The sequence below is a fragment of the Stegastes partitus genome, unplaced genomic scaffold (genome assembly GCF_000690725.1).
Source record: "Stegastes partitus isolate 25-593 unplaced genomic scaffold, Stegastes_partitus-1.0.2 Scaffold2254, whole genome shotgun sequence".
Lineage (NCBI taxonomy): Eukaryota > Metazoa > Chordata > Actinopteri > Pomacentridae > Stegastes > Stegastes partitus.
In genome coordinates this window covers 37,295-50,258 of record NW_007579985.1, presented here as the reverse complement: position 1 = coordinate 50,258, position 12,964 = coordinate 37,295, and the positions used below count along the sequence as shown (strand labels likewise).

Sequence of the window (12,964 nt, the reverse complement as noted above, 5' to 3'; positions counted from 1 at the left end):
TGTTTTTTTTTGTGGAAGAAGTAGAAGAGTTTTTAAATATATTAATCTGTGAAAAAAATCAAAAGAACACAAATATTCAAGAAAATGTTTTATTAATTTTCTATCACAAAAACAGTTTATTTATAAAAGGAAAAAAATTATCTGAAATGTTCATTTTACATTAAAATGTCAGAGGTCATTAGTGCTGCATGACGAATATAAAACGTGTTAGAAAAATATGTGTTTCTATTTACAGCCCAGACATTAAAGCTGCAGTAGGCAAAAAAATCTAGTGGGAAAAAAAAGGCAAAACAAACAAACAAACAAAAAAGCCAGAATATGAAATCACAACTTTCCTCCTGCAACTCAGATACAGAAACATGCTTCAGACATGCAGAAATACTTCCGTGGCTACATGCAAAAACTTTCATTTAAATCTCTCCTGAGAGAAATTCTTCTGTTTAACCCACTGTAGCGCTTCTTTCCACTGTAGACCTTGTTGCTCTTGAAACCCTCTCACCTTGTCTCTTTGAACAGACCTATGATTGGATAAAGCCCCCCATCTTTCTAAAGCCTGAAAATGAAACCAAAAGGGGGCCTAGTTTCCTGTCAGACCATTTGAATTAAAACATGCTAATAAAGTTAGCAGCCCTATCATCAACCAGGTCTCCATTGTTATCTGCCACCTCTTACAGGATAAAGCAGGTGTAGTTAACAGATAGATGGATAAATGGTTTCTGGTAAGTGGTGCCAAAAATAAATACTGCCTACTTCATCTTTAAGACAAAAAGCTCCAGTGTGAAAACGCTCAGTGATGATGAACATCTTTACTCTGGACAGGTATCGATACCGATCACGCTGACCTGCTGCCCGGCACATCTTCTGGCTCCAACCTCACATTCAGTCATAGTAACAGCATCAGTACCGGACCGGACACACAGCGGGGCCGAGCCTGCAGGGCACGCTGATGCACTCTGGCATACGCATTGTCTCGCTGATTCTGCAAAGCAACAGTAAAAGTTAATAGAGCAAAGGATTTTCATATGTTTTAAACTCCTTTAAATGAGTCCGGCTGACCCACCTCGACAGACTGTTCCTGGTTTGCAGGCCTCGCAGGACGTGAACGCCTCCTCTGGCCACTGACAGTCGCTGTCGCTGGCTAAGGTGAAGTTCCGGCCCATACATCGCAGCGCTCCGAGCTGACAAACGCCCAGCAAACGAGGCTGACCGGAGCCCAGCGTGGCACACAGCTGAAGAGACGTCCTAAACGAAGGCGATTACATAGAAAAACACAGCTTTTCAATCATCTGTTGTGCGTTTTTTGTTGTGCTAAATGCAGAAGTAAGTCTCATAACTGATACTCACGAGCACTGAAACGGCATTTTGCACACGCACTCGGTTTTTCCTGCCGTCTCCCAGACTTTGCACTTCAGGCCGGCTGGAGGAGAAGGAGCTGTAGGCGCTGAGAAGAAATACAAAAACCGAGATTAGCGCGAGTACCGTGCACGAAAGTACAACCTTAAAGCTGCTGCAATCAATATTTTTATTAGTCAAGCTGATCACACGACTACTTGTGTATAAAAGCGTTTACTTGCAGCAATGAACCCTCAACTCTGCAGAGTTTCTAACATCTATGGAGCAACTTCAAAGTCAGTGTTTTGGTTTTCTGACCCGCAACTTATCTTCCTGTAGTTTTCTGGCCAGCAAACACATATTTTGTTTTTAGTCATGTAAGCCCTTAAAGCTAATTGCACATTAACTTCCCGCTGTCAAATCACATGCAGACAAACTAATACTAGAACATGATGGAACTGTCAGGGAATGGGGTTTTGGCCTCCTGTGTTTATGTTCTCTTCCAGGCATCCACCAGAGGGCGTCCTAGAGGACCTCTACTCTGCTGTGACTTATTCCCTGCAGGTGCGTTGTCTACACACCTGCGACTCATCTGGCTCGTCACTCTGTGGATAAGAGGAGCTGCCACCAGTCAGTCTGCGCCTAAGTGTTGACCAATATGGTGACTTCAAGCCACCCTCTGAGTGTTTCCCTCCGAGCTTCAGAGTGACTGTCTTTTCTTCTTGGAAGATTTTTCCCCGTGTTCCCGATCCATGTTTGTACTTCCCATCTGCATCGAACCCAAGTCTTCTCCGTCGCTCCCAGGACTATGAGCTTACAACCGGTAACACCCCCGCCTTGTTTTCAACTTCATCATTGCATTTTCTGTTTCTGTAATAAACCTAATTTTTTCTAACTCCATGTCTCCTGAGTGCTACACTGCATATGGGTCAAGCAGCCTTAACTAATCCCTGACAGGAACATCTAATGGCTGAAGAGGCAGATGTTTCCCTCAGAAGATGGTGGAGACCAAAAATGGAGCTAAAATGAGAGTTAGTGCTGGATTTAACGCCAACTTTCTGATAATGCTGCAATGTATCTGAAGAATAGGCAACAGATAGAACTTAAAGATTGATAATATGTCAGAAATATGCTCACATTTTGTTTCTTCTGACCCCGTGTGACCAAAAAATATCTGTTAATGTAGCCATTATTTGGATTGGCTAATCTGGAACTGGAAACAGGCTCAAAGAAGAAATGTTTTTGGCAATTTTTGTAGCATATTGTATAGCAATAACATTAGGAGTCATAGATTTGTTTAAAATAGGACATGTCGACTTGTTGAAGGTATAAATAAGATTACTGATAATCATTCCACTGAGTGTACCAGTAGGACACAATAATAAACCAGCAGAGGCGACCTGAAGTGGAGGCTGCCTGCCATGACCAAATGTCTACTATAAAAAGGTAGCATTAGCATAAACTGCCAGGATAAGTCATTTTTCAAAGCTAGTAAAAGTTGCATCACAAACATTTAAATGCTGCTGCTGGAACTGCAGAATACTGCAATTAAAACTATACAAAAAGTAGATAGATAGATAGATGCAACTTTATTGATCCCTTCGGTAGAACCTCAGGGAAATTGTTGAATGTGCAAGAAAACCAAAACTATGAGCCAAAAGAGGCTAAAAGGCTAAAAAGAGTGGATGAGTTTATCAAAGCAAATCCAGTTTCTTCATCCAAAGGCTGATAAAGTTGAGTTATTTTAAGTCTTTTACATCATAACGTCTTCATAGTAAAAGGCTTTACGCCAATAGAAGTGACTGTACCTGCTGTACACTGAGCACCAGCAGGAGACGGGGACCACTGCAGGCTGGGGTTGCAGATAATCTTGGACGCCTCGCCGACGAGAACCGACCCGACCGGACAGGACAAGGACACGCTGTCCCCGATCTGATAGGCTGCTTTGGTGGGCGTGGCTGTAACTAAGCTGTTGATTGGAGGAATCCCACACGTGGAACCTGGAACAGGAAGTGAGAGAAACACAACAATGCTGTAATTCCTAGACACCTATCATGTGGATTATTTTTCAGAAGATGGCTGGATTTTAAATCAAACCTACAGCAGCAAATGTAGATTCTTTCAGGTTCTGAGGAACCAGTTTGACACAACCTAACAAGGTATTAGTGTCTTCTTCTACCAGGTTTTGGGCCTTGGTGTCAATGTGTCCGATTCTAAAGTGGATCTAAATATTCTCTGATCATGGGGCACCAGCACCAGAGAAGACGGGAAGTTAAACTTTAAAGTGACCAGAAAAATGGAGGTGTTCTTTGATAAAATTGGGTACAAGTTAAAGGAAAAGGAGAACAAGGAGGTAAAAGCTGCTGCTGTGTTGTACCAATGTTCTCACTTGATTTGGGTCTGTTTGGGTCGACTCTAATTTGAATTTGGGTAAGGTCTGGCTGCACGTAGTTTCGCCTTGGATTGGATCTCGCTTTCTTTTGAAACTTTACGTATGTATATTGGGTTTGCATAAGGTTTCTTCATGTTTGGTAGCGCAAATCAGTCGACAGTCATTTATGTGTTTAAGACTTCAAATGCAAATCTTCGTGCGAGCTCTGACTACATGATATTAGCACGAATGAAAGCAAGTATGAAAAATTCAAGTCATTGCAAACAAAAGTGACAGAACGACGAGTGGTGCCACCGTGTTGGTGTTCTTCCTACATTATAAGTAAGGACGTTGCATGGCAACTGACCAATCGTGCTGTTGTGATGTCAAATCTACAACGATTTTTCCTTCAGGGCCGTCTGCCCTCCACAAAGGCTTTTAAAACTATAGTCTATGTTGTAAACGGGTTTATTTTAATCCAAACCATGATCTTATTCTAACCCTAACCAAATAGTTTCTTTATCTAAACCAAAACCAACCTGAGACTGAAACTAAAATAATAATTATCAAGCATCTAAGTCTAAATATGATAGTTTGATTGTGAGTTTTGGTGTCACACAAGACTCGAACCTCAGCTTTCTCCCTTAATGGACTTCGTTGGTCTTTATACGACCGTCACCTGACTTCTTAAGAAAAGCTTTGAGTCCAAAACCTTAAAGGCAAACTTTTCCCACTATGGAGTCACACTTTCGTATCACAAAGCTGTGTCACCACAACAATGCAGGAACAACACCAACGTGGTGATATCAGAGACACCGCCCAACATCAAGGCTACATCTGGGGTGGCACGAATTTATGACGCCATCTTTGTCTAATCTGAGCTGTTGTATCAGATAAAAATACTTTATAGTCTGAACCCAGCAGAAGAATTAACCTTGACTTGGGAATCAGCTCTGTATTATCTAACTATTTATGAAATTTTGAGGAGATTGGATTACGCTTCCAGGCAAAGAGATGAAAAGAAATGGTGGTCCGAGCTGGAAGATTCACATTGAAGTGTTTGAATGAACACATGAATTGCTGTACCAGTGGCCACAAGGTGCATTTGGATCCAAAAACTCACTTATTCTTCATCCAGTTTTATAGAAAAATCTCTTACAGTAAATCATTTCTGAAATCATCTGCTTGACAACAGACCAAAAAACAAACAAAAGATTCTGAAGTGTGTACGTACTTTTACAAACCATCGCTTCTGAGCTCCACTTCTGGTTTTCAGCACATCTGGCTTCAGCGTTTCCAGTGAGGTAAAACCCGTCTATGCAGGTGTACGACACCGTGTTCCCCACCAGGTAAAAGTCTTTGGGATTCTACGAAGAAAATCACAAAAACAGTACGTTTAGCAACTTTTTCTGTACCGTACCGAACAGGTAGACATCAACGGAAACATCAGTTCCACAAACTCACCTGAATGAATCCATTCCTGAGGGCTGGAGGCGGCCCACAGGTTTTAGGTGGAGCTACAGAGAGACTGAAGCACTGAGGCTCCATCATCCTGAAAGCAAATAGATTAAAGTGAGATAAACAACAAACATCTTTTAAAAATACAAGATATTCCTGAAAATAAAGCGCTTGGAGGACATCATCCCCATAAGACAAACCAATCGACTTAGATCTCTGCCATCCTACTAGATGAAAAGCAAAAGTCTGTATGCTGAGTCCTTACTGTAAATACTGGATGTCTGCATCCTCGCAGGGCTTCTGCTCCGTCTGCGGTCCGATGCAGTGGTTCCCGCCTCTGCTGGGCGTCGGGTTGTTGCAGCTTCGGGTTCTTGACTTTTGACCTCCAGAGCAGCTTCCTCAGGAGGACCAGCAACTCCAGCTGCCATGGATCACCCCTGGAAGACAGAAGGTGTTTTTTTTTTTTCTGGTTCTGTCTTGTTTTGAGGCAGTTTGTTGTAAGTTTTCATGTTGAGTGTTGGTGTTGTTGTTGCGCCAAACTTTGGTACTAATTTGACATATTATTTCCGGTTGAAACCATCTGATCCCCTCAGAGTCTTTGGGTCACGTACCTGGCTGCTCTCCGATCACTGCCCCCCTCTCGCAGGCCCGTCCGGAGGTTCCCGGCCGGCAGACGCAGCGACACTCGGATCCGGTCAGCAGCGGCTGGCCGTTGTTCTGGCAGGGCCGGCAGTGGCAGGGATGCTCCTCGGACAGGTATTCCTCTGTGGCTCTTTTCAGGTGGAGCTTCTTCAGTCCTGCACAGTCAACCTCCTTCACCAGCTCATACAGCGGACGCAGCTGGGATTCGAGAAGAAATGTATGGACGAGGTATTTAACAACACCCAGAACGTACAGCAGAGTATAGAATCAATCAGGGAAGAAATGATGGAGGCCAGAGAGCACAGTGGCTCCACCTCTTCTCCCACCACAGACACTGATGTGACATTAACAGGATTATTATTTATCCTTTGCACGTTTAAAGCTGTTTACACCATTTACTCTGTAGCCTTACACCATTTTCAGGTAAATATTTTCCACATTCCTGCAGTAGATCTATAACTCTTTTTTTAAAATAGTACTTTAATAATCCTTTAAATTTCCAACAATTGCTCCGTATCTGTCTTGTAAAACTTTGTCTACTGCCACGCTTGTTTTTATTTAAGAAATCTTAGTGTTTACTGTTATTGATGCACTAAAACAACAATTTGAATTCCCTGCCTGTGAAAACCAACTTGGCAATAAAACTGATTTGAATTTTGATTCTAAAATATCCTGAGCTTCTAAATTGATAATAAGTGAATATACGGTGCTTTATTGACAAATTTCCTCTGAATGGGACTGTCATTTTTGCAAAAAGGTTTACTGAGGTGACAAATTAATTGAGAAGTGGGGTCCTTTTCTCAAAACCGTCAATGTAATCAAACTTCTTCCTGCAACCAGAGGAGTCGCCTCCTGCTGGCTGGCAGAGAAAATGCAGTTTTAATGCACTTTCATGTTGGTTTCACTGTTCAGACCCTCCTTTAATTGCTATCTATGACTCAGACCAAACCACATGATACTATTCCAGCATGTTCTTTGCACATTTTAGCTCGTGCATGTCCAAGATGTTCACCCCTTCACAGAGTTGGTTACTTAGTTAGCTAGCAAGTTTGGGTAAAATCTGCCAGCAATAGCTGCAATCTCAGCTAGAAAACTGGTATTTGTATGTTGAAAAGGAGAAGCTGTTTTTGTCTGCTTACTTTTGAATCACAAACCCAGTTTTTAAAGGAAGTAAATGAGTTTCAAGAGTTAAATCTGCCACTTTTTTCACTGTAACTACAAACATGACATGTTAAAAACGACGGCAAAGGATTGGTGCTAGATTCCAAAACTCTGGAGAAGATTGTGGAGGAATTAAGTCGACAAATAACCCGTTGTTTTCTATGATGCTAAAACCTGGCCTCAGCCTTGTCCTAAGTAGTTATCTCTGCCTCCCCCTGACTTTTGGGATCTTTAATGTCCATAAGTGGTTGATGCATCACAACAAACCAAAATGCAAAAGTTAAAAAGGAATGAAAATCTCAATATAAAGGTCTTAAATCAACCTTCTACCTTCTGGTCTATGACTTCAGGAAAGTCTTTGACGGACGACGCCCAGTTATCGTAGATTTCTCCGTTAGCTTCGGGGTTCTCCAGATCCAGACGAGACAGACCCGCTATGAAGGCCGGATCTCCTCCGAAGATGTTCACCTTGATGGGCATCGTGGCGACATTGTGTCCTGCAGACAAACCGCATCAGAGACGATCATTTATTTGATTTCTTTTGACTCGGTGTGTGGTTTGATGATCTACACTTGAAGGACTTCCCTCACCTTGTTTGGATGAGAAAGCTTTTGTCAGTTTTTCACAGGTGGTCGTGACTTTCTTCCGGAAGAAACGTCGCTTCACTTTTTTCCAACACCTCTGGTACTCGATGTCTGTGGTGCCTTCACACAAATGAGATGGAAGCATGAGATTTAACGGTTAAAAGAGCTCATATGATCTGACCACAGCACCAAAACTTGGTACCTAAAGGACACAAGTGTCAACAAGACAAAACTGGACACTTTGAAGGTTTTATCGGAGGTAAACACTTTCATCTATTGTGTGTTTGTGTTATTTCCTGTTGTACGTGTATTGACAGCTGTTGTAGCCAATAACTGTTTGATAAAAGTTGTCCTTGCCCCTTTTTTGAAAGGAAATGTTCTGTGGTAGACAACTCCTACAGCACAGTTACAGTTTTTCCTTTAAAGTAACGCCACATCTCAGGTTCTTACTGGATGATTGGAGCGCGTCTCGGTCCAACTCCAGCAGGGCTTGGTATTCGCCTCCCAGCGAACCTTCGGAGAGGTAATGCGTGCCGTACTGCTGCAGCAGCTGGCGATAAACCGAGTAGTCGTAGGTGACGGGCAGCGAGGACAAGGCCTTCCAGAAGCCTTCGGACAGCGCCAGATACTCGGGGGCAGAGTTTTGAAACTGGGCCAGCTCCACTTTGTTCTTCAGGATTATCAGCCTGTGGGCCTTGGATGGTAGACATGAAAACGGATGAGATTTTAAGAAAGCCTCAGCAGTGATTTGCAAAGCAGATGGGGTTATGAATCCACCTTGTTTTCGGTGAGATCTTTGTGGAAGGTTCGGCGGTCGTGTCCCCACAAGGCGTTGGACTGGATGTGCTGCATGTAGGACCAGGAGCTCTCGTAGGACTCATCGCTCTCATCGTTGTTCACTGTCACCTGCAGCACAAAGACGGCATAGAGCAACATTAGCACGCATTAAAATTATACATAACGTAACTAGATTATTAATAGTGGAGCATCAGGGTGTCAGCAGCATGTTGACTCCGACTCAGGCACCGTTTAAAACCAGCCGCAAGGTTCAGCACAAAATTGTTACCACCCATGATGACCTTCTATTTATTGTTTCAGCTGATTTTATTTATTTCATTATCATTTATTCATTTTATTTATTTATCATAATGTCAAGAAATAAAGGTCAGGATTATTCACCGTGAACTTGACCTCCAAACATACATTTATACTTCGACTCACCTCAAAGTTGTATCTGAGGATGTTCTCTGGGAGTCTGTAAAAGACTTTGTGGTCGCCGCTGAGCACCTTCCTGCACTGTCCCCCAAAGCTCAGAGTGTTGATGACGCCGGCCCTCAGTTTCCCCGTCAGCACGTCGTACCTGTGAGAAAATAGCACCACAAATCTGTTGTATGGGCTTTTACCTCTGATTCACCAGCAGGCCTCTACAGCCACTTGTTACCACACAGAACCAGATCTCTGGGAGTCATAGTTTCTTACCCTCGACCCGTGAAGTCAGAGTTGGGAGGCGTTTTGTCGAGGTCACACGAGTAGTGGCCATCGTCTTGGTGGCAGCTTCGCTCGTCCAGACCGTCCCTGCAGTCCTGGTCTCCGTTACACACCAGAGACTGGCGGATGCACTGACCTGCAACGAGATTTCATTACAGGAGACACCAGAGGAAATTAATGAATTCATTGCCTATTATTTATTGGTATGGGAACGTACCAGAGGTGCAGCGGAACCTTCCTCCGCAGCCTGTTCCCAGGGGACAGCTTTTCTGCGGGACACACGACTGCGTTTCTGTGGCTTCCCCCGAACACGGCGAGCCGCCAAACTGGGCGTAAACCTCCACGTGGCGAGTTCGCACCTGAAAAGGAAATTAATTAATTAGAGTCTCTCCTTTTTTAAAAATGTCTTTATTTATTTATTTACAGGCTTTTAGTTGGATCTGTTTTAATTCACAAACAAGAAGAAACATCTGGGGCTAAAAAAATAAAAATAAATAAATGAGGTGCAGTTCCTCAAATGACCACCAGGCCACCGACTCCGATCCCAGTAGATCTTCATGTTAAAATGTTCAACTTTACAGCAGAACTAAACGTGTTTACAGCCTGGTTTAAAACCTGTTTTTGGTCTCTACAGCTAGTTTCATGATTTATGACAACAGAGCAGCAGCTGAATTTTAATATAACTCACCATTTTAATTTGTATTAAGACTTAAAGCTGTGCATATTTAAGACACTGAGTGACAGATGGGTATCATCATGGTCCACCTCAGCTCCATTGACCTCTTTGCCAATTTTTGGATTATCTGAGGACCTGTAGGTGGCATCGTGGAGTGATTGTCCGTCTTTATATGCAATCTGTGCTCCCAAATAACAAGAACTCACAGCTTTGATGTTGATACGAGATCTTTAGATGAGGCATTGTGCACTTTATTTTCAAGATGGAGCCAAATTAAATCTAGAGACTATAATTACCGTGGCAGCCCCACATGACACCGAGTGGAGAAACAACAACACCAGCATTTAAAACAGCACAAAAATCAATTATTTTTAGCGGATTAACCTCAATTAGGGGATTTGCTCACGAAAAAAGCAGTAAATCGATGTCTTTGTTTCATGGAATTAAGCTTTGTTGTACTTTGATGCTCTGATTTTAGTGAACAGAAAGCTGAAGGATCCAATAGAAAGCTGAGTTATTATATATGTTGCTCTGAATCAGTGAAAGGACTGGCAGCAACTTTTAACTTCTCATTTCAAACTGACCATGTGAAAGATTTCTTTAAATTTAATGTTTTCAAACAAACATTTAAGTGTTTTTAACGACAATCTTATCATTATGACAATAGCCATGTTTCCATTAATGTATTGTTATGTGCATTTTGAGGTAAAATTAAATAGAAATTCCCCAGTTTCACAAGAAATCCTTCACTTCTGGAGGTTGCATTGGACTTTTTTTTGGAAAAAGAGTTAATGCACTTCATGGAAGATGGAAACCAGTTTCCTGAATAAGTTCCGATGCTGCAAACTTTCTGCTCACACGACTGATCAGCTGTTTCTTTTTGTAACGGCAGAAATATGTACAATACCAGCTGACGTGATTATTATTAATAACAACTTTCTCAAGTTAAAAAAAGAATTCCTAAAGACTTTTTTTCAGTTTTTCTGTCCAAGATGGTTTAAGTTTTGGTTGTTTTTGCGGATTTCCAACAGCGGGTTTTTGTTTCCGGCCTTCTCTACTCTGTTTATTTCAGCTAAACGCAAAACCATCATCTTCAGTCTCATTCGTTACTCCAAACCAGTAGCAAAGGGCTTCATATTTTTGTATTTAACATTAAGCGTAAATCTGTTGTTTTCTGCTCGTATGGGTCAAAGTTAAACCGAGGGGGGACAAACAACCCATACAGGCACTGATTTACTTGATCGAATATGTGTTCAAAATAATGTTAGATTAATTTTAGGGGGTTTTAAGTTTTGACAGATGGCCTAGAAAATGAATACCTTGGTCCTGGTGCAGCCGTCACACTCGGACCACTGTCCATAAGACCCCCATCTGCAGTTCACAGCCTGCTGACACCTGACAGGAGGCAGCAGTACAAAGCATTTATTATATTAGTGTCTGTGAGAATTAACTGATGTTACAGCTTCTTGGAAAAAAAAAGAGCAGTAGACTCACATCAGATAATAAAAACTGAGGCTGTTCTTTAACAAAATATGCATTTTTATGACCCAGAAAGAAGGACAAAGACGGTCTGAGATGTATTTTACATCATTAAAACATCATTATGCTGCAGTAGAATGAGAAACGCATGTGTTCACCTACCAGACTGGTGATATGAAGGCAAGTAAGAGGGTCAAAGCTGCAGCCAGATCCAACTGAGAACCAAAAAGAAGAAGAGCAACTATCTTGTGAGTGAGGTTTTCTAGCAGATTGCACAAAAACAATCTAAGTTTGAGGGTTTTTACCTTCATGCTGCTCCGCTCAGCGTTGGGCCTCCTCGTTGGCTGCAGCTCCATCAAAGTGGGGCTGATATAAGGAGCTGAGGAGGGGGAGGAGAGCAGGACTGTTACCCAACAGGGTCCAGGAATTCCCCCTCTGAAGAAACCCTCGTCCAGCCGGAGTCCTGCTGCTCTGAGTCACAGCGTTCAGCAGCTCCAGCTTTGTCGTGAAACGTGACGAAATGGGTTTTGTTGTCGTCGTCAGTGGATGAATCTGGTTGCGTCACAACTGTTTATTCAGGATCTGCATGATCCGAGCAAAGGTTAGAAAAATCCCCGTTTGGCCTAAATTACTTTATTTTTGACTCTGAGCTTGCAAAATGTTTCTGGAAATAACAGCTTTGTCTTAGTTTTTATCTCCACTTTTCTTTGCCAGCATGCAAAAAAATCAGGTCAACAAACTTCTCAGTAAACAGTGTGTTGATCTCCCGTGGATCTCGTTTAATAATGTAATCTGATTACCTCTTAAACAGGTAGGCAGTAACCTGATCCACAATAAAACTATTACTTAGCTACTTTCTGTTGTCTTCTGGATGACCTCAATACCAAATACTGTGTTTTAAATAACCGTAAATTAAGAGAAGAGAGAGAAATGACTTTTACTGAGGTGATTCTGTAACACGTGCATGCTGATATCCAACTGTAGTGCATCTAACAATCCATGTTTTTACCAAATTTATTCACATTCTGATGCTTTTTCTTTCTTTCTGTAGCTTTACTAATATTCTTATTACTCTATTTATCAAACTGGATCTATGTTTATCTGATTACTGGAGCTGATATTCAGAATTTTCCCCCAGTTATCAGTATTGTTATCTAATTGTTGGCCAGCCTCCAGTATATTAGGTTCATATAAGTCCATCTACCTGCCGTCTGATTGGTTACACATCACCACTAACAGCCAATCAACATTCAGGGAGAAATGTGTCGTGTTGGAGTTTGTGTTATTCTAAATTTTGGAACCAAGATTTTCATTTTTACTAAAAACATAAAGTCTGTTAGTTCCAGGTATTAGTCAGCATCAACAATGACCCTGAAATAGAAAAACATTTCAGTCGATCCCTGAACCTGAAGACTTTTGTTCTAAGGAGATATTTCTAGTCGTCCTAAAAATCTGTAATCAGTTTGGGTTTTTTTGTTTTTGTTTTATGTATAATTAAAGAAGTAAACACAGTTCTACAGACAGAGGTACAAATGTTCTGTTGAGGATTCCTCTTGTCTTTCTTTTGTTTCCATCATTTCATTCTTTTTTAAACCATTTTATTTTAAATTGTAGTTGTAGAAAAGCTTCTCCAGAATTCCCTCCTGAGTCCATGTGGACTGAAGTCGTCCACAGCAGCTCTGGATCTGAATCTAATCCAGCAGCAGCAGCATCAGCAGCATGTGGCTCCATTAACGGTGAGTTACTGTCTGTCTGCTGGGAGGGTTTGAGCTT

The 12,964-nt window shown here is 41.8% G+C and overlaps 1 protein-coding gene across 1 annotated transcript; it reads right to left on the bottom strand.

Moving 5' to 3' along the window:
- Positions 1–484: 484 nt before the first annotated feature.
- LOC103374474 (complement component C7-like) lies at positions 485–11,515 on the bottom strand. Its single transcript, XM_008304561.1, is given in 18 exon segments — positions 485–979; positions 1,061–1,242; positions 1,345–1,441; positions 3,141–3,332; positions 4,938–5,070; positions 5,168–5,255; positions 5,427–5,598; positions 5,773–6,001; positions 7,295–7,461; positions 7,555–7,668; positions 7,999–8,242; positions 8,326–8,454; positions 8,770–8,908; positions 9,028–9,172; positions 9,254–9,395; positions 11,032–11,107; positions 11,354–11,406; positions 11,497–11,515. Coding segments are annotated over 18 exon segments (2,481 nt in total). The 5' UTR covers positions 11,503–11,515; the 3' UTR covers positions 485–806.
- Positions 11,516–12,964: the final 1,449 nt, after the last annotated feature.